Source organism: Chiloscyllium punctatum, chromosome 41, assembly GCF_047496795.1.
Source record: "Chiloscyllium punctatum isolate Juve2018m chromosome 41, sChiPun1.3, whole genome shotgun sequence".
NCBI classification, from domain to species: Eukaryota; Metazoa; Chordata; class Chondrichthyes; order Orectolobiformes; family Hemiscylliidae; genus Chiloscyllium; species Chiloscyllium punctatum.
The window spans coordinates 30,123,388-30,143,329 of record NC_092779.1 but is presented as its reverse complement, the minus strand read 5'-3'; the positions used below and the strand labels follow the sequence as shown (position 1 = coordinate 30,143,329).

At 42.2% G+C, this 19,942-nt stretch overlaps 1 protein-coding gene across 15 annotated transcripts in view; it reads left to right on the top strand.

Annotated features, from left to right (window-relative positions):
* Nucleotides 1-19,942, top strand: part of LOC140464970 (catenin delta-2-like) — a 1,239,301-nt gene that overhangs the window by 1,142,272 nt on the left and 77,087 nt on the right. For all 15 annotated transcript variants that reach the window (XM_072560655.1, XM_072560657.1, XM_072560654.1 and 12 more), the window contains 2 exons: nt 7,380-7,497; nt 10,072-10,257. In XM_072560655.1, coding sequence (XP_072416756.1) covers nt 7,380-7,497; nt 10,072-10,257 — 304 coding nt within the window. The remainder of the gene's footprint in view (nt 1-7,379; nt 7,498-10,071; nt 10,258-19,942) is intronic.

Genomic DNA, 19,942 nt, shown 5'->3' with positions numbered 1-19,942 from the left:
TTTGAAGGGCTATCTAGCTGTGTGCTGGAATGCACTACCAGAAAAAATAGGTGCTCTCCATTTACTTTGTTAAATTGTCTGATTATCTCAATAAACTCATTTACATTGCCTTTTAATCTTCTAAACTCAGGGGAATATAATCCTTGTCTGTACAAGCTGGCCTCATGCATGATTATGGTGAAAGTGGCAAATTCAGTGCCACCTTTGGATTATAAATAGATGAAAATTAATCACATGGAAAAACCAATTCAATTTATCAAGTAATTTCAGCAGGCACAAGACTATGGAGTTCCCTCACTATTCTACAACACAACAATAACTGCATTTAAAACGAAATTCATTTTGAGCCATCCTAGTGACAGAATGATTAGATCAGATTCCCTACAGTGTGGAAACAGGCCCTTCGGCCCTGCAAGTCCACACTGACCCTTCGATGAGTAACCCACCCCCCACTGACTAATGCTCCTGACAACTATGGAAAATTTAGCATGGCCAATTCACCTGACCTGCACATCTTTGGAATGTGGGGAAAACCGGAGCACCAGGAGGAAACCCCCGCAGACACGGGGAGAATGTGCAAACTCCACACAGACAGTTGCCCGAGGCTGGAATCAAGCCCAGATCCCTGGCGCTGTGAGGCAGCAGTGCTAACCACTGAGTCACCGTAAGCAGCTAAATATTTTTAATTTCCTAACTCGTTCGCAGTTCAGAATTTATTCTACCACTGACTTATCACGGTGACCTGGGTTTTCCTATGAAAAATAGAATGCAGCATGACTCTGCTAAAAATAGGCCTCACATTATAGTGATCTCATTTAATCACATGGTTGTTCAAATGTGAGTGAAAAAGAGGCATGCTGTTAAAGGCTTTTCATCAGGACCAGTGGAAGAATGCCAGCTTTCAAAGGGAGCAACAATTTGTACTGCATGAAGAAAGGGTGCTGATTGGTTGGCAAGCTGACTCTCATTGCTGAAGGTTTTGTGATGGAGGATGTGTCAGGAAGCTGTTACCCCAATGCTTTTGCTTAATTCAAAAAGGTGCAATGCCTGAATGTGTTCCTTTTTACTGCAAACAACAGGTCCCTGCAAATGAATATATGTAGCTCTGAGCAAGCCCCAGTGAGCCATTTTGCAAAACCGACTGATAATCTTATATTGGTTGTTAGTGTAATACACGGCACACTCGCAAGTGCTGTCCTGTGGGCACAATTACTTTGAACATTCAACATTATGTTCTGAGTTTTGCAAGCACAGGCACATGGTCAGTACTCTATCTATTCTGAACAGCCAGTGGGACATCCATAGTCAGGAAGTATGACCAATGTGTCTGGCATCACGTTTGCACTGAAATTCATGTACCGTATTAGATCTTTGTCAGGTAAGTAGAATGGCTTGACAACAACATCCTGTTCACAGAAAACACACTGGTTTGGCCATTGTATATCATTGGCCTGAAGTGACTAGCTTCATCTAATCAAATATTTGAAATACCTTACACATCCAAAATAGACTAGGCATATTTCAGGCCCCGAAATGGTGGCTTTAGACCCCACAATTTCATCACTTTGATCTCCTTTTGTCTACACATTCATATTGACTCCACCTTCCAGGTCACCCCTCCACTCAGTGATATCCAGCCCTCTGTGATATATTGCACTCTGTGATATTCCATACTCTGTGATATCCAGCACTCAGTGATATACTGCACTCTGTGATATTCCATACTCTGTGATATCCAGCACTCAGTGATATCCGGCACTGTGTGATATTCCATACTCTGTGATATCTGGCACTCAGTGATATCCGGCACTCTGTGATATCCCGCACTCTGTGATATACTGTACTCTGTGATATCCAGCACTCTGTGATATCCGGCACTCAGTGATATCCGGCACTCTGTGATATCCCGCACTCTGTGATATACTGTACTCTGTGATATCCAGCACTCAGTGATATACTGCACTCTGTGATATTCCATACTCTGTGATATCCAGCACTCTGTGATATCCCGCACTCTGTGATATACTGTACTCTGTGATATCCGGCACTCTGTGATATCCGGCACTCAGTGATATCCGGCACTCTGTGATATCCCGCACTCTGTGATATACTGTACTCTGTGATATCCAGCACTCAGTGATATCCGGCACTGTGTGATATTCCATACTCTGTGATATCTGGCACTCAGTGATATCCGGCACTCTGTGATATCCCGCACTCTGTGATATACTGTACTCTGTGATATCCAGCACTCTGTGATATCCGGCACTCAGTGATATCCGGCACTCTGTGATATCCCGCACTCTGTGATATACTGTACTCTGTGATATCCAGCACTCTGTGATATACTGCATTCTGTGATATTCCATACTCTCTGATATCCAGCACTCTGTGATATCTGGCACTGTGTGATATTCCATACTCTGTGATATCCGGCACTCTGTGATATCCTGCACTCTGTGATATCCGGCACTCTGTGATATCCGGCACTCTGTGATATCCTGCACTCTGTGATATTCTGCACTCTGTGTTATACTGTACTCTGTGATATCCCACACTGTGCAATTTCAGTTTTCTGTTCTTCATTCTTCTTACTTTTACTTCTCTGACTAAGTAAAAAATATACCTTTATTTGGCAGTTTCGAGGACTTGGTGATTTAGAGACCGAACAAGAGGGATGTAGGCATAGATCAAAGTATAAAATTCTGTCCCTTGAACTACATGACATCCCCACTGAGATAGATTGACTATCCTTACCCAGCTCAGCAGTTTCACAGAGTCTGTGTCAGCTGGCACACCAACAGAGAAGCAGTGATGAACAAAGCTGCTCATGCAGCTCAGATGCAGTTGAGCAGTTGGCTGGCACAGCAGATGATGTGAGTAGAGTATCTTAATAATTGTTTACAAATTTCAGTTAGGCACATTGTCACAGAATCATATTCATGTCATGAATAGCTTTCCACTGAGAAAGCACTGTCATGGTGCTCAGGCGTTTGTTAGAAGAAGGTTGGTGGAACATAGCATCTGTTTGAACAGACAGCCATTAAAGTTTGTTGAAGAATTAATTGGTTTATTCACTGAATCTGGGGGATGTCAGTTAAGTGAGTTTTCACCTTGGGTCAGCATTTCACTGCAGCACTGCTCGTTACAGTGCTGTTACAGACCTGCAAATCTCATTTCATTAAGTTACATCTTTTAAAAGTGACAATTTCCACTTGGTATTCCCAGTTTTTCAAGTGACGGGAAGTGCAAGGGCATCATTTTCTCTTTCTTTTCACTCATTCATGAAATATGAGCATCACTGCCAAGAGCAGAATTTGTTATTTGTCCCAATTTTCTGTTGGGAAGATGGTGAAGCACCTTTTTAAACCTTTGCAATCCATGTGGTGTGGGTGCATCTACAGGTAATGTTAAGAACAAGATTCTAGCTCTTTGAACCAGCTACAATGAAGGATGATGGTTCCATGGACTGTGTTGACTGGAAAGGATTTTACAGGTATTAGTGCTCCCATGCATCTGTTGCCCTGATCCTTCTCAATCTTAGAGATCACAAGTTTGCAAGGTACTCTAGAATAAGACTTGGCACGAAACTGTGTATGGTGCACATTGCTACGTCCATGGATCAGTGGTGAAGAAAGTATATGAAGGCTGGGAGTCAGTCAAGCAAGGTTTTGTTTTCTGGATACCATGAAGCTTCTCAAGTCTTGTGTGAGCTATAATGATCAGCATAATTCCATCATTTTCCTGACCTGTGCCTCGTAGATGATGGAAAGATTTTGTGAAGTCGGCAGATGCTAGAGTTTATAGTCCCAGAGCTGCTTTAGGAGCCACAATAGAGCTAGTGCACTAACTTGGGCGGCACGGTGGCACAGTGGTTAGCACTGCTGCCTCACAGCGCCAGAGACCCGGGTTCAATTCCCGCCTCAGGCGACTGACTGTGTGGAGTTTGCATGTTCTCCCCGTGTCTGCGTGGGTTTCCTCCCACAGTCCAAAGATGTGCAGGTCAGGTGAATTGACCATCCTAAATTGCCAGTAGTGGGCGGCACAGTGGTTAGCACTGCTGCCTCACAGCACCGGAGACCCGGGTTCAATTCCCGCCTCAGGCTACTGACTGTGTGGAGTTTGCACGTTCTCCCCGTGTCTGCGTGGGTTTCCTCTGGGTGCTCCGGTTTCCTCCCACAGTCCAAAGATGTGCAGGTCAGGTGAATTGGCCATGCTAAATTGCCCGTAGTGTTAGGTAAGGGGTTGATGTAGATGTAGGGGTATGGGTGGGTACGCTTCGGCGGGGCGGTGTGGACTTGTTGGGCCGAAGGGCCTGTTTCCACACTGTAAGTAATCTAATCTCAAAGTAATCTAATCTAATTTTCATTGGTAACCTCCAAATATTGATGATTTGGAGATGGAGATTTGATTAATCAAAATATTGATTAATCAAAGGTAATGCCATTGAATGTCAAGAAGAGATTGTCACATACTCTCATTGGAGATGGTCATTGCCTGGCACTTGTGTGGCATTAAGTGACTTGCCACATTTCAGCCCAGGCTTGAATTTGTCCATGCCTTACTGTGTATGGACATGGACTGCTTCAGTGCCTGACAAGTTGCAAATGGACGCACTATACAATGATCAATTATCTAAAATTGAAGAAAGGTTATTGATTAAGCAGCTGAAGATAGTTTGGCCTAGGGCACTACCCTGAGGAACTCCTGCTCTGTTGAAGTGGGGCTGATGTGATTGATGTCCGACAAGTATAGCCATCTTCTTTTTGCTCGGTATGATTCCAACCAGTGTCACGATTTTTCACTGATTTCTGTTGTCTCCAGTTTTGCTGGGATTCCTTGCCACGCTTGGTAAAATTCAGCCATGATGTCAAAGACAATAACTCTCAGTACACTTCTGAAATTCAGCTATTTTGACTATGAATCCATCAAAACAGTAACAAGGTCTGACGCATGCTGTCCCTAATGGAATTCAAATTGAGCATCTGTGTGCAGATTATTGTTGTGTTAAGTGCCAGTTGACAGCACTGTCAATGGCATCTATCCATTTGCTGATGATTGAGAGCAGACCAATTTGAGTGGTAGTTGAGTGGATATGATTGATCATGCTTTTTGGGGACAGAATGGAGTCGGGCAGATTCGGCTGGTTGCCAATGTTGTGGTCATACTGTAAGAATGTAGCTAGGGCCACAGCTCATTTTAGAACACAGATGTTCAGTACTATTGACAGAATGTTGTCAGGGCTTACAGCCTTTGCTATAGCCAGTGCCATCAACAGTTCTTGTTATCATGCAGAGTGAAATGAGTTGTGGAGAATGTATGATGGCTCCCACTGCGGTATAAATGTATGGACCCCAGCTACCTAAAAGCAGGCACAAAGAAATTATGATTCTATAAGAAAATGACTCTCTGGTCCTTATAGCTTGCCCAACACAACTTTGCAACATATATACTCCCCATATCACTTGAATGCTCAGTAATCTTCTGGAGAAGAAAGAAAGCAGACAGAAACCCAGACTAGATTAGATTAGATTACTTACAGTGTGGAAACAGGCCCTTCGGCCCAACAAGTCCACACCGCCCCGCCAAAGCGTAACCCACCCATACCCCTACATCTACATCTACCCCTTACCTAACACTACGGGCAATTTAGCATGGCCAAATCACCTGACCTGCACATCTTTGGAGTGTGGGAGGAAACCGGAGCACCCGGAGGAAACCCACGCAGACATGGGGAGAACGTGCAAACTCCACACAGTCAGTCGCCTGAGGCGGGAATTGAACCCGGGTCTCTGGCACTGTGAGGCAGCAGTGCTAACCACTGTGCCACTAGTTAAGGGAAACGAGTTCAGAAAAAAATTCTCAAATCTATCCAGCAGATCTTCCAGGTCCTGATCAATGCTGTGATTTGGAGATGCTGGTGTTGAACTGGGGTGTACAAAGTTAAAAATCACTCAACATCAGGTTATAGTCCAACAGGTTTAATTGGAAGCATTGGCTTACGGAGCGCTGCTCCCTCAGCAGGTGGTTGTTCATCTGATGAAGGAGCAGCACTCCGAAAGCTAGTGCTTCCAAATAAACCTGTTGGACTATAACCTGGTGTTGTGTAATTTTTAACTCTGATCAATGTTGCTACTTGTTGATGTTTCAACTCAGAAATTCTTGGTGTAAACATTGAGTCCTTCCAGTGCAAAAGTGAAAGATTAAATTTTGGGTTTATATTACTTTGGGAGGTAAATTAATGTTTTTCTTTTAAAGAAGGTTTTGCTGGGAAATACTGCCTTTTTATCTACTAATGCAGAGACCAGAAGAGAATGACAAAGAAATAATCTCCACAAAGCTTTTCTGTAAACTATTGAGATTTCTTTGAAAGCACAGCGGAGTGTTTAAGTTGCAATTGTTTTCACTTTTAATAGCTTCCTGGGGATTTGAGGCTGAATCATTTCAAAGTCAGTTCATGGAACTGCAAGAACAAACAGTGCAACTCTGTGAAGAGTCATTGTGGCATAAAACTCCTAGCCGACAGATGGTTGTGAATATTTTAATAATCTCAGTGTTACAAATCTTTATACTTTATTTACAGCAAGGAAAGTTGACACTTCTTTCCTGAGGACCCAGAATACAAAACACTATATTCTCATGTCCCTCTTTTCAAAGTGAAGATTTAACCTCACATTTTGAAAGTTTTGCTTTAGGACATTATTTCCACTTGTATAAGTTACCATTTAGATTCCAACATTCAATAACTTAGACACCGATTTGAGTGGCAGCTATTCAATAATACATAAAAGCAATTCTGTCAACAATGAGGAGACTATCATGTATAATATAGCAAAGTGATGACCCTCCTCCACTCAGATATTCCTTTTTCAAACTAATGTATTTAAGAGATCAATTGATATCCAAATTGCTCATTTTTAACATTGATATTCCAATCACATTGATTTTCCTATACTCTACAACAATCTTTTGGGAAATGCAAACAAATGAAGACGTGGCTTTGATGAAATCATATTTCCTGTCAACATTAGCAACCTGCCTGTTTTGACTTGGAATCTCCAGGATAACTGCCAAGTCAAACTGTGGAGGAAATCCGTGGCTTGCACACAAATGTAGAGCTGCCACTGATATGTTCTGTGTCATCTTTATATTACTGTATTGATTTGGAGCCATTTCCACAACTCTTGAAGATTGCAAGTTATAGAACTCTTTAACTTTATGCCAACATAGTTTTAGTTATGAGAACAACTCCTTAGATTCTGTTTGTGCTTGCTCAAACTCTCGGGTCACGTGTGTGTCATTTCCCTCTGTGATTTTTCCAGTTAGCCCTTTCGTGAGGATTTAGTCTAACATTTTCAATTGTACTTCACCCTTTGCAGGAACGTGAGCTCAGCTGGTGAAGAGGCACGGAGAAGGATGAGAGAATGTGATGGCCTCACCGATGCTTTGCTGTATGTGATTCAATCCGCTCTGGGGAGCAGTGAGATTGATAGCAAGGTAAGACAATTTTCAGATTTTATTATGTTTTATGCAATGTCACTGGAATAAAGGGGATTGAGATTTTTGGATTGCAGCAACACGAAACACCTTGACTTTACAGAAACGTGATAATTTACTTCCAAAAGCTGTATTTCCTATCAAAAATTAATGGTGATCAATACAGGTTATCCTCAGGAGAAAATGTCTGTAAACATTTACTCACAAATAACAAGATATAAAGCCCAGTTCTGAGGAAGAATCACTCAACCTAAAACGTTTAAACCTGATTTCTCTCCGTAGATGCTGCCAGACCATCTGAGCTTTTCGAGCAATTTCTGTTTTTGTTTCTCATTTACATCATCCGCAGTTCTTCTTGTTTTTATTTCGCATGTAAGTCTTGTTTAAAATGTTTAGAGGTATATTATGAGTTATGTAGAACATCAACACATGAAGTTATAACTTGACTTTCTTAAGAAAACTTTAACTTACCTTTCAAGAATATAAGCAGTTTTCATTTCAGACACAGTATCTTCTGAACTGAAATTTTGCCTTTTATAAGTTCTGTGAGCTCTCATACAGCTGATTGCCAGAACACTGTTCTATCCAGTGCAAGAGGGAATGTTTATCATATAGTCAGATAGTTGCACCAGGTTATAACTAATGGTTGGAACATGTTTACTAGATAATTACAGAGAAGTAGTGAAGCATAGCAACACACTGCAACAGATCCAGAATTTGAATCATTCTAATGAACTCCAAGTACCAAAAACACAAGTTTAAGTAGTAGATCTAAATTCAAGCTGCCTCAAATTTAAGGAAGAGGTTGTATAAATGCTTCATGTTGAAATAGAGACAGAGGAAGGCATTACTTGACTCCCTGGAACATCAATCCACAAAGGGAGCATGAAGTGGTCAGGTGAATAGGTGCCAGTTCAAATGGTCGGATATATCACAACTGTCAGAGGAAGTTTAATACTAGCGAGTTTTGAAAAGGTTTGTAGCTTAGGTCGAGGTTCTGGGTGAAGGTTTGCTCGCTAAGCTGGAAGGTTCATTTCCAGACATTTCAACACCCTACTAGGTAACATCTTCAGTGGGCCTCTGGGCAAAGCACTGTTGGTAATTCCTGCTTTCTATTTATATGTTTGGGTTTCTTTGGGTTGGTGATGTCATTTTCTGTGGTGATTTCATTTCCTATGGTGATGTCATTTCCTGTTCTTTTTCTCAGGGTGTGGTAGATGGGGTCTAACTCAATGTGTAGTCACTGTCTGCATTAATCACAGGAAGAGACTGCTAAGATGGAGAATTAGTGCTTGTTATTTCTATAGTGTCAATTCAGAAAGGTGTCACTCATGACATAGGCAAACTATTTTAGGCAATTTACTTTCCTGTACTTAATAAAGCAACAAACTTTACCTCACAATAAAGAAACTTCTTCCAAAATGAGAAAACAACATTGAGATAGGGATGCCATTCATTCAAAAGCTTTCCTTCAGTATTGGGATGTGATTGATCCATGGCCCAAAGCCTAGGGTATGGTTTTGTTTAAAAGTATGCAAGGTAGCTACACATTGAATTCATGCCACAGAAATAAATCTCATCCAGGATTTACAGTTTCACATGGGTGGCATAGTGGCTCAGTGGTTAGCACTGCTGCCTCACACACCAGGGATCTGGGTTTAATTCCAATGCTGGGCGACTCCCTGTGTGCAGTTTGCTCATTCTCTGTGTGAGTTTCCTTCGGGTGCTCTGATTTCCTTTCACAGTCCAAAGATGTGCAAGTTAGGTGGATTGGCCATGCTAAATAGTCCAGGAATGTGTAGTTTATGTGAATTAGCTATGGGAAATGTAGGGTTTCAGGGATAGGGTAGAGGGACAGGTCTGAGTGGGATGCTCTTCAGGGGAGCAATGTGGGCTCGATGGGCAGAATGGTCTGCATCCACACTAGGGATTCTATGATTCCTTGATCTGACAAGTGGATTTTGTTGGATTATTATTTTCACAGTATGCTCATTTAAACCCCAGCATGCAAACCCCAAACAGTAAAAAACAACACACTCTTTTGGAGGTTAATAATGACAGATAATTTTGTCACCAGTAATAATAAGCAGTGGAGATTAAACCGGAGACCTGTACCACAGCATCAACCAGGTGAGGTGATGGTGACTTGGTAATTGGAGGCAGCAAAGGAAGATAATTGGACATGCTGCCTTTGTTTGCCCAGTATTAACAACCTGAATTTCAATGATCAATGGCAGGTTGGGACACAGTTAGTTGGAACTTGCATCAAAGCATCAACAAAACTATGGCATTTGCCGTTAGTTATGGATAAATAATACTGTAGGAAGCAGATAGGTGGTTAGATGTGAAAATGGAATCATTGTTGTCCTAGTTGCTCTTGTGAAAACAGATCTCATCTTCCGCCTCCCTTTTATCTGCAGAGCTGTGGGAACAGAACAAGGTGAACAGGGCTAATTGACAAATTGTACAACTTGTTCAAAGAGTCAGGATGTCGTGATGAATCAAAAGGCCCCTTGTGCTTTTTAATTCTATAATGCAATGTTATTAATTTTGGCCTGTCTTCCCTCCTCCTAGACAATTGAGAATTGCGTCTGCATCTTGAGGAACCTTTCTTACCGGCTGGCGGCAGAAACAGCCCAGGGACAACAGATGGGCACAGATGAATTTGATGGGTTACTGTGCAGCGACAGCAATGGGAAAGACAGCGAGAGTTCAGGTTGCTGGGGCAAGAAGAAGAAGAAAAAGAAGGGTCAAAATCAGGTGATAATCCATCTCGTCTGAGGAGTGGGGACAACTCATCTTTGGCTTAGGGTGAACTCAATTTGTGATTAGTGTTTGAGCAGCTAAGTAGTCAATTAACTAGGCTTTGTCCTTCTTGTTAAATCAAGTGACCTTATGATGTTACAAGATGGGTTGGTATTGGTGGTTTTACAGAAGTATGTACAAAGTCACCTTTTATTTATTGTGAGCAGAATGTGCAACAATAATGGCAGATTTTAAAATCCATGCATTTCCTCAACATGGTGTCAAACTGTGCAAACTTTCTCCTGCTCTAAGGTCGTTCTGAAGTCTATTTCTCACCATCCAATGGGAGAATTGTTCAGTGAGTCAGTTTTTTTTTAATGAGCTAAGCAATTATTGTTGCAACCTTGTGCCCCCTCCCAATAGGGCCAATTAAATGGTTCTCGTTATCTGAAAATCACTGCCAAGGTTATTATCATTATGGAGAGTAGCAGGAGTTGAGTGATCCTTTGCATTTTCTCCCATTGCATAAACTTGGTCACATCAGGCAGTTAAGAACCTTGGGGAGCATGAATCCATTTGAAAGAAATATGGCAGAAATGTAAAGAACAAACTTCAAACTGTACAAATGACTTTGAAGACCTGTTTGAAGTTACTTCTTACTGACTTTAGCAAGTGTGTGAGTGAGTTTTGAGATGATTTGTAGCTGTGTGTGTAGAGTGTGTGACTCTAGGAAAAGATTTTTGATGCACAAAGGAAAAAATATCGCACTTAAATATGTTTGGGGTTGTTTGTCTTGAGTGAATGCTGTGTTAATCTTCCTCAAAGTCCAGTTGGCATTAGCCATGATCAGGGTCAATACAGTGTTCATGGACCTAATGGAAATTAATTGATCAGGCATTTATCTTCTCTCAGCTGCCAGTTGTAGGGTCCCTGCATCTCAGCTTCTTAGCTCCCCTCAACATGTGAAAGTTCAACTATAGTCCTCCAGACTGGAGAGAGTTGCAGGTTGAGATTGACATAGGTGTTCACACCTCAACCAGGTGATTTTCAAGAAAAAAACACATGCCTTAATAAAACCAATTTAATTTTGAGACAAGTGTTCTAGATGTAGTATGAAACCAATGCAGTCTTCTGTGGCTGGTGCATCATTTCAACAAGGTATTTACCTGGACCATCTCTGACACCTCGCTCCCCTTCCTGGACCTCTCCATCTCCATTAGTGACGACCGACTTGACACTGACATTTTTTACAAACCCACCGACTCCCACAGCTACCTGGATTACACCTCTTCCCACCCTACCTCTTGCAAAAATGCCATCCCGTATTCCCAATTTCTCCGTCTCCGCTGTATCTGCTCCCAGGAGGACCAATTCCACCATAGAACACACCAGATGGCCTCCTTCTTTCGAGACCGCAATTTCCCTTCCCATGTGGTCAAAGATGCCCTCCAACGCATCTCGTCCACATCCCGCACCTCCGCCCTCAGACCCCACCCCTCCAACCGTAACAAGGACAGAACGCCCCTGGTGCTCACCTTCCAACCTACAAACCTTTGCATAAACTAAATCATCCGCCGACATTTCCGCCACCTCCAAAAAGACCCCACCACCAGGGATATATTTCCCTCCCCACCCCTTTCCGCCTTCCACAAAGACCGTTCCTTCCATGACTACCTGGTCAGGTCCACACCCCCCTACGACCCACCCTCCCATCCTGGCACTTTCCCCTGCCACCGCAGGAACTGTAAAACCTGTGCCCACACCTCCTCCCTCACCTCTATCCAAGGCCCTAAAGGACCCTTCCATATCCATCAAAATTTTACCTGCACATCCACTAATATCATTTATTGTATCCGTTGCTCCCGATGTGGGCTCCTCTACATTGGGGAGACTGGGCGCCTCCCAGCAGAGCACTTTAGGGAACATCTCCGAGACACCCGCACCAATCAACCAAACCGCCCCATGGCCCAACATTTCAATTCTCCCTCCCACTCTGCTGAGGACATGGAGGTCCTGGGCCTCCTTCACCGCCGCTCCCTCACCACCAGACGCCTGGAGGAAGAATGCCACATTTTCCGCCTCGGAACACTTCAACCCCAGGGCATCAATGTGGACTTCAACAGCTTCCTCATTTCCCCTTCCCCCACCTCATCCTAGTTTCAAACTTCCAGCTCAGCACTGTCTCCTTGACTTGTCCGGACTTGTCCGACCTGCCTATCTCCTTTTCGACCTATCCACTCCACCCTCTCCTCCTTGACCTATCACCTTCATCTCCTCCCCCACTCACCCATTGTATTCTATGCTACTCTCTCCCCACCCCCACCCTCCTCGAGCTTATCTCTCCATGCTTCAGGCTCACTGCCTTTGTTCCTGAAGAAGGGCTTTTGCCCGAAACGTCGATTTCGAAGCTACTTGGATGCTGCCTGAACTGCTGTGCTCTTCCAGCACCACTAATCCATCATTTCAACAAGTTAAACATTGCTAAAAAGGGACATAAAATGTTGAAGCTTTTATGTTGCATTCATTGGGACTGAAATGTAAGAAAACCAATTTTAGGAAGGGAATTGCAATTTACCATGGGGTGCAGCAGGGATGGGCTCTCTCCAATAACCTTTCCTCGTTTTTGTGGAGGCATATTCCTTTTGCCTACAGGAACAGGACCATGTCTATGAATATGTGGAGCCTCTAGCACATGCAAATGAATCACACTGTCGACCTATTCACTAACCTTATATTGGTTTCCATGCAATTCTCTACTCAATCATGATTACTTCACCCATTGTAAATGTTGTCCATCACAGAATCACATCTAGTATTAGACATTATGTTCTGAGTTTTGCAAACACAGGTTGGGTGACATTATACCCCTGGGGATACGTTGTTTGATAAGGCCCTCAAGCTGTTGGGACATTCAGTCTATATGCTTGTCATCACACTGTCATTGTAACTCATATACCATATTATTAATTTCTGTAGTGGGCAGTGCACCCTTATGACTTGACCGTAACCTTCTGATAATGAAACTTAGCGCTCGTACAAAGTAGCAGTAGCAAAGGAGCAGCATCTGTTGCTCAAATTATTGAGACACCTTCCCGTCCCAGGGTATTGTAGGGTAGACCAGACACCTGTCAGACCCAAAGGTGTATATTCAGCAAGTGACCTTTTCATCAAGGCACCTGTTAGATTAGTAACGTCAACATAGTTCCAGAGGACCACAGGGCACCTGTCTCATTAGAGACAGATTATTGGTGGTGAGTTTACCTCACCATACCTCAGGCAAGTGTTGAGATTGAGAAGATGAGACCTTCATGGTGCATGAATTGAACCCATGCAGTTGGCATCCCTCCTCATCACAAACTAGCCACCCAACCAACTGAGCTGGTATGTTGATCAGAGTCAATGTGCCTGGTTTGAATATAATCAGTTTACTAAAATTCCCAATTCATTTCAGATCTCCCTGCCACTTATTGTCCAATGAATCAGCACCCTCTACTGCTGTATAAATTGATGCTTCATTTCTAGAAGTTTATTTTCTTATGTTTCAGTCCTGATGGGTGCAAGGTGAAAAGCTTAAATTTTATGTCTGCTTTTAGCAATGTTGAAGTTCTGTACAACCAAGCCATTATTTCAAGAAGTAAAATGGAGAGTTTCCACTAATGTTCCATTGTTCACAATCTCAGGATTCCCTAAAGAGCCAGTAAGGTCGTTTTAAAGTATCAGGACAGTTGTAAAGTGGTATATCTGGCAGATAACTTGCACAGTGCAAGGCCCCACAAACAGGGATGGATACTGACTTCAACACTGGAGAACATTCCCCTGCTATTCAGTAAAACACTCAGGGGATATTTTACATTCACCTGAAAGAGCAAATCAGACCTGGGTTTAACATCTCATTGACAATGTAGCACTTTACGCATCAACTGTAGCTCAGTGATTTATACTACTGCCTGAGCCATAACATTGTGAACTAAAAACTTAAGAATGTTCCCGTTAAATCATTATCCAGTACACTTGGTTGATCTCAACTCCACTTTCCTGCTCACATCCCATTTTACAGTTGGAACATTATGTCAATGATAAAAAGGTCCTAGAGCATTTTTTGGGGGTATTATTATTTCTGGTGCCTTGGTCAATATTCGTCCCTCAATCAACATGACAAAACAGACTGTCTTGTCGTTATCGCATTGCTGTTTATGGGAGCTTACTGTGCGCAACTTGGCCATCTTGTGTCTGACTGTACGGCGACATTTCAAAAGCGTTTCATCGGCTGTAACGCACTTTGAAATGTTCTGTGATCATGAACGGTGCAATGTAAATGCAAATCTTTCTTTCTAGCAGTGCAGTGCTCTCTCAATGCTATACTGGGCCAGGCATGCACTTATCTGTCTGGACTATCAAATGAGCGACAATCAGTAACTTACAATGGGAGACCAATTGTTTCAGCTGGTCCCACTTGCTTTGCTGTTTTCCTACACAACCTCAAAGAATCCTGTGAGACAAACGTCACCCTATTTTATCCTGTTACTGTGCTAAATATTTACTCGGTCTCCCATTGGGCTTTGATCTTCCTGCCACCTGCTCCTGCCCTTTATGTTAGTTGACAGCAAAGTGACATTTTAAAGACTTTCTGCAGCAATAATATTTTTAGAATGTGTCGTATTGATAAACTGTGTGCGTGGAGGTGTTTTGAATCTGTCTGGAGATGTGTGGCATGAGGGTTACAGAATTAGTCTGACACCACGAGAGGCAGACACTGTCTGTTTGGAATTATGATCTGATTGAGATCAGAAGCAACCTCCATGCTGGATGGAACTCTCCAATTGTTGGCAAAACTGCTAGCTCCAGCACTGTATGTTGATGCAATCTATCTCAAGAGCATTGGAATATAAAAGCAGCAGTGTGCTTCTGAGACTTTATAAAGCTCTAGTTAGGCCCCATTTTGAATACTGTGTCCAATTCTGGGCCCCACACCTCAGGAAGGTGGCATTGGAGCATGTCCAGCGGAGATTCACACGGATGATCCCTGGAATGGTAGGCCTAACATACAGTGAACGGCTAAGGATCCAGAGAATGAATTCATGAGAGTTTGGAAGGTTGAGGGGAGATCTAATACAAACTTACAAGGTAATGCATGGCTTAGAAAGGGTAGATGCTGGGACTTTGTTTCTGTCAGGCGGGGAGACTAGGACCCGTGGGCATAGATTTAGGGTTAGAGGGTGTCAATTTAGAACAGAAATGAGGAGACATTTCTTCAGCCAGAGTGTGGTGGGCCTGTGGAATTCATTGCCACGGAGCTCAGTGGAGGCCAGGACGTTAACTGTCTTCAAAGCAGAGAATGATAAATTCTTGATCTCTCAAGGAATTAAGGGCTATGGAGAGAGTGTAGTTAAGTGGAGTTGAAATGCCCATCAGCCATGATTAAATGGCGGAGTGGACCTGATGGGCCAAATGGCCTTACTGCTACTCCTATGTCTTGAGGTCTCATGGAATGTTGTTGCCAGTGGTCAAAATTTTAGCCCAGTCACTGATGTGGAAAATGTTGGTGGACATTTATCCCTGCAATGTCCATCCCAAGGGATAAAATACTTTTCAATTTTGCAACTCACCAAGTCACCCCATTTTAGTTGCCTGTTTCAACCCTGGTTATTTTTACAAGGCTTTACAAGTTTATTTTATAAATAATACCACTACTCGTAATTTCATGAAAAATCACTATGGTATATGTCACACTGTGGAACAATCTCCTGAGATTCTCTATCAAGACTCATTTGTAAATAATAGCCACAGCAGAGGGTAGGCTGGTGGAGAGCGGGAAGTATTGGAAAGTGACCACTACCTGTCCAATCAAACCCAAGCTAGAGGCATTTTGAAAAGGAGTCTATATCCCTCAGGGGAGGAGGGGAAAGTGTGGACTGCAGATGCTGGAAAGTCAGAGTCAAAAAGTGTGGCGCTGGAAAAAGCACAAGAGCTCAGGCAGCATCTGAGGAGTAGGAGAGTCGACATTTTGTGAATAAGGCCTTTATCAGAGGAGGAGGACAAGAAACAAAAAGAGAAAATGAAGAACAGAATGGTGCCAGTGGGCAAGATTGCTCTTGAACTTACCTCAGTCTTGTGAAAGTCGTTCCAACTGATATACGGACAAAATTTGAGAAATTTAAAGTGAGGCGTTAGCTGGATCATTTCCTACTTTTAAGAAAGAGAGAGAGGAGAGCTCTATTAGCTTGTAAATCCCAAAAGATCAAATCTTGATGTTAGAGTTTACCATTAGCAGTAACAGCATCTCCATAGCAACGGAGCAAAGAGTATTCACCTGTCAGAAGGTGTCATAACATCGCAATGGAAGATGATGCCTGTACACATTTCAACAAATGAGTTTGAAATTTTCTTACACTGTCTTTCTTTGTAGGTGCAATACAAAAATAGTTTCGAGAAGAATCAATTGCTGGCAGAATCTTTCCTTGCAAGTTCACCTGCCAGTGCAGTTGTGCAGACAACTGGGTGGCTTGGTTGTGTCTAAAGTCTCTTTTAAATTGAACTAAGAAGATTGCTTATGGTTGCGTAAGAGGAATGGATAAGATTAAAAGAACAAATGCATTGACCTATCTTTACACCATGTTCCTCAGAAACCTGCAAAGAAAAGATTTGCAGGATGTTGAGAAAGAGCCATGGAGTAAGGCTAGTGAGATAAATCTTTCATAGAGGTTACAAAAGCACAGACAGCCAGTATTGATGCTGCATGATTCAGTGATTCTAATCAACAATCAGGCCGGTGGGGTTCCCAACCTGATAAGCAGTAGGAGTCATTTTAATTGGATTAATCTAAAACAGTCAGCTTAAGTTCTTGTTTTGGACTGTTGGAAATGTGCACTTGGGAGAATGTGATAGGGTTGTGATAGCTTCCGTGGTGGAACAATTCACAATGAACTGTCTTTGGAGGGCAGCTTGTAAATAATGACTCAAGGAGGCAGAAGGGATCAGAGGATGACTGATAACCACACAACCAGAAATCCAGCCACAGGAAGTACGGCTGACAGAAGGCCATCTAATTGACTGTTGAATTCATTAATATCATCTGCATAAATAATGTTGCAAGCTATTCATTCTGCCATTGTATTGCCTTATATAGATGAAAAAGGTCTGCCTGATTTAGTTGCTGAATTCTTGATTTTTAATGTATATCTCCTAGCTTTCAGGCCTGTCACAATAGCAGTTGTTGTGTATGAGTCTGAAAGGGTCAATGTTGAGGAGTGCTGCAAGCAGCACCTCATGAAGATGCAATTTGGGCAGAACAGATCTTGAAAGAGCGAGGCCTAACATCTGATCCTCCTCAAAGTCTCTGTACCAATAGCTAGCATGTCTAGCAATGTAACCTGATACATTCAATGTGTTGTTAACGTACAATAAAATGTGATTTTTACTCTGCAAGAGACTCCTCTAGTTAGACTAGAAAGTGGTTCTCCTCTACCTCACTAGACCAAGCAGGCCCTGTAGCTTCCTCCATTTAAAGAGGACGATGGTGAGCCTTCATCATAATCAGCAGCTCATAGAGTGGTATGTCCTTACAACTGTAATCAATGTACCAGGATTAGTTTTGTCTATCTCCTTTATAATCTTGAATAAATTATCTACAAGTCACCTACTTTCCAAAGAGTCAACTTCCTTGGTTCTGTCTATATCCAAGACATGAAACTTGAGCAAGCTTCAAAATGCTAGCTGATTTTTTCGTTAACACATTTAATGTGTCAATTTTTAAAACTGCAAATGATTTGTTACTATATAGCAAATTTCACAACCTGAACACATGCCAAAGTCCTTTAAAGCCATTGAAATATAGTAGTTGTTGTAATGTAGCAAAGTGTATCAACAAATTGTGCTCAGTAAGTACCCAGAAATGGTAATGACCAAATAGTCAGATTTGTGAATGTTGTTTGAAGGATAATTTAGAATCTTTTAGTGACAAAGACAGCCACATATCAATTGTGTCTATGTTGGGTCTTCTATGTAGCAATTAAGTACAAATCACATTGCCCAGTGCTACTCTGTGGGCTTATATGTTTTCATACTTCAGTATATCTGCTCTCTCCTCTGCTGTGCCTGTAACAATGGTCCACATAAAGACATTCTGATATTCCTACTTCTTGCCCTGTTAAGGACAGTTTTCCATTACAACCTCCTTACGACCCCTCCTCACTGAGTAGCCAAACAGAAGAAATGATCTGTAGTGTCCCTGTAGGGACATGTGGGCCAGGGTAAATGCAGAATTATGGGGGATAGGGTAGAGGGTTTGGTCTGGGTGGGTTGCTGTTCGGAGGTTTGGTGCAGACTCAATGGCCCAAATCGCTTCTTTCCACACTGTAGGGATTTTAAAACTTCCATTAAATATCACTTTAATCTTATGTGCTTCTGTAGTTTTAGTCTCTCTTCATGGCTGCTATTTCCCATCCCTGATTCCAGCCTGGTGAATCTGCATTGTTCATTTACTGGAACCTGAACTTCCTTTCCAAAACTACACACAAGTCTCGACACCATCAGCTGAACATTAATTTGAACAAACATCAACTGATTTACTTTTGTGCTCTCTATCTGATTAAAAATCCTCATTGACATTGTCTGATCTTTAAAGTGAGGCTAGGACATTGACAAGTTGAAAGGAAAAGCACACAACACATAAATTTATCAGTCAGTCCTTCATGTAACTCCCAATTGACTTCAAAAGAAGCCCTGAGGTAACTTCTGTTAGAAGCAAATTCCCAAGGTTAAAGGAAGAAATTGAGTCACCACATAAAATGTTTAAGAAAAGAAAACAGTTGCGATGGTAACACACCTTATCCAACCCCATGACATCCCAGAGCACTGAGAAAGCGCTACGTTGTTGAAAGTGAAGTATTTCAGCTGAGCAATGCCCCTGAAACCCAATCTGCCCTATTAGATGGATATAAAACCTCCTTTAGCACAATCTTGAAGAGCAGGCACATTCTCCCTTGTGCTTTGGTCAAAATGTAAGACTCAACCAACATCGCGAAAATAGGCAATCTAGTAATCGACTCATGGCCACCTGCAGGAATGTATTGTTTCAATGTAGCTGCTACATTTTATATGTTAGAATTCATAACTCTTCTGGCTGGAGGGACAACAGACACATGGAAGCATCACCAACACAAATTGCCCTCCAAGTTATACACCATCTTGTGTTGGATATGTGTCACCATTTCTTCATCATTGAGTCAAAATCCTGGAACTATCTCTTAACAGCATTGTGGAAGTGCCTGCACCACATGTTGGAATGGTTGAAATTGATTGCTCACCATCTTCATCTCGAGGGTAATTGATATGGACATTAAATGTTGGCCATGCCAGCAACACCCACATCCCATGAGTGAATTAAACAAACAAGGGCCACACTTCAGAAGTATTCTTTTTTTTTTGCGTGTGTGCTTTCTGGCATTTTGTGGTTCTGAAAAGCTTTTTTAAAAAGTACTTTTCAGATTATCTACATTTCCAAAAAAAAGGTTAAATTAATGTCTATTTTTGTGAGAAGGAACATTCTTTTGAATACCTCTTAGAAAGGACCCTTTTGTAAGGTTTGTGAGGCAATTCATGGAATCCTTACCGAGTGGACACAGGTCTATTGAGTCCATACTGACTCTCCGAAGAGTATCCCACTCAGACCCACTCCCCCTACTCTATCCCTGTAACCCTG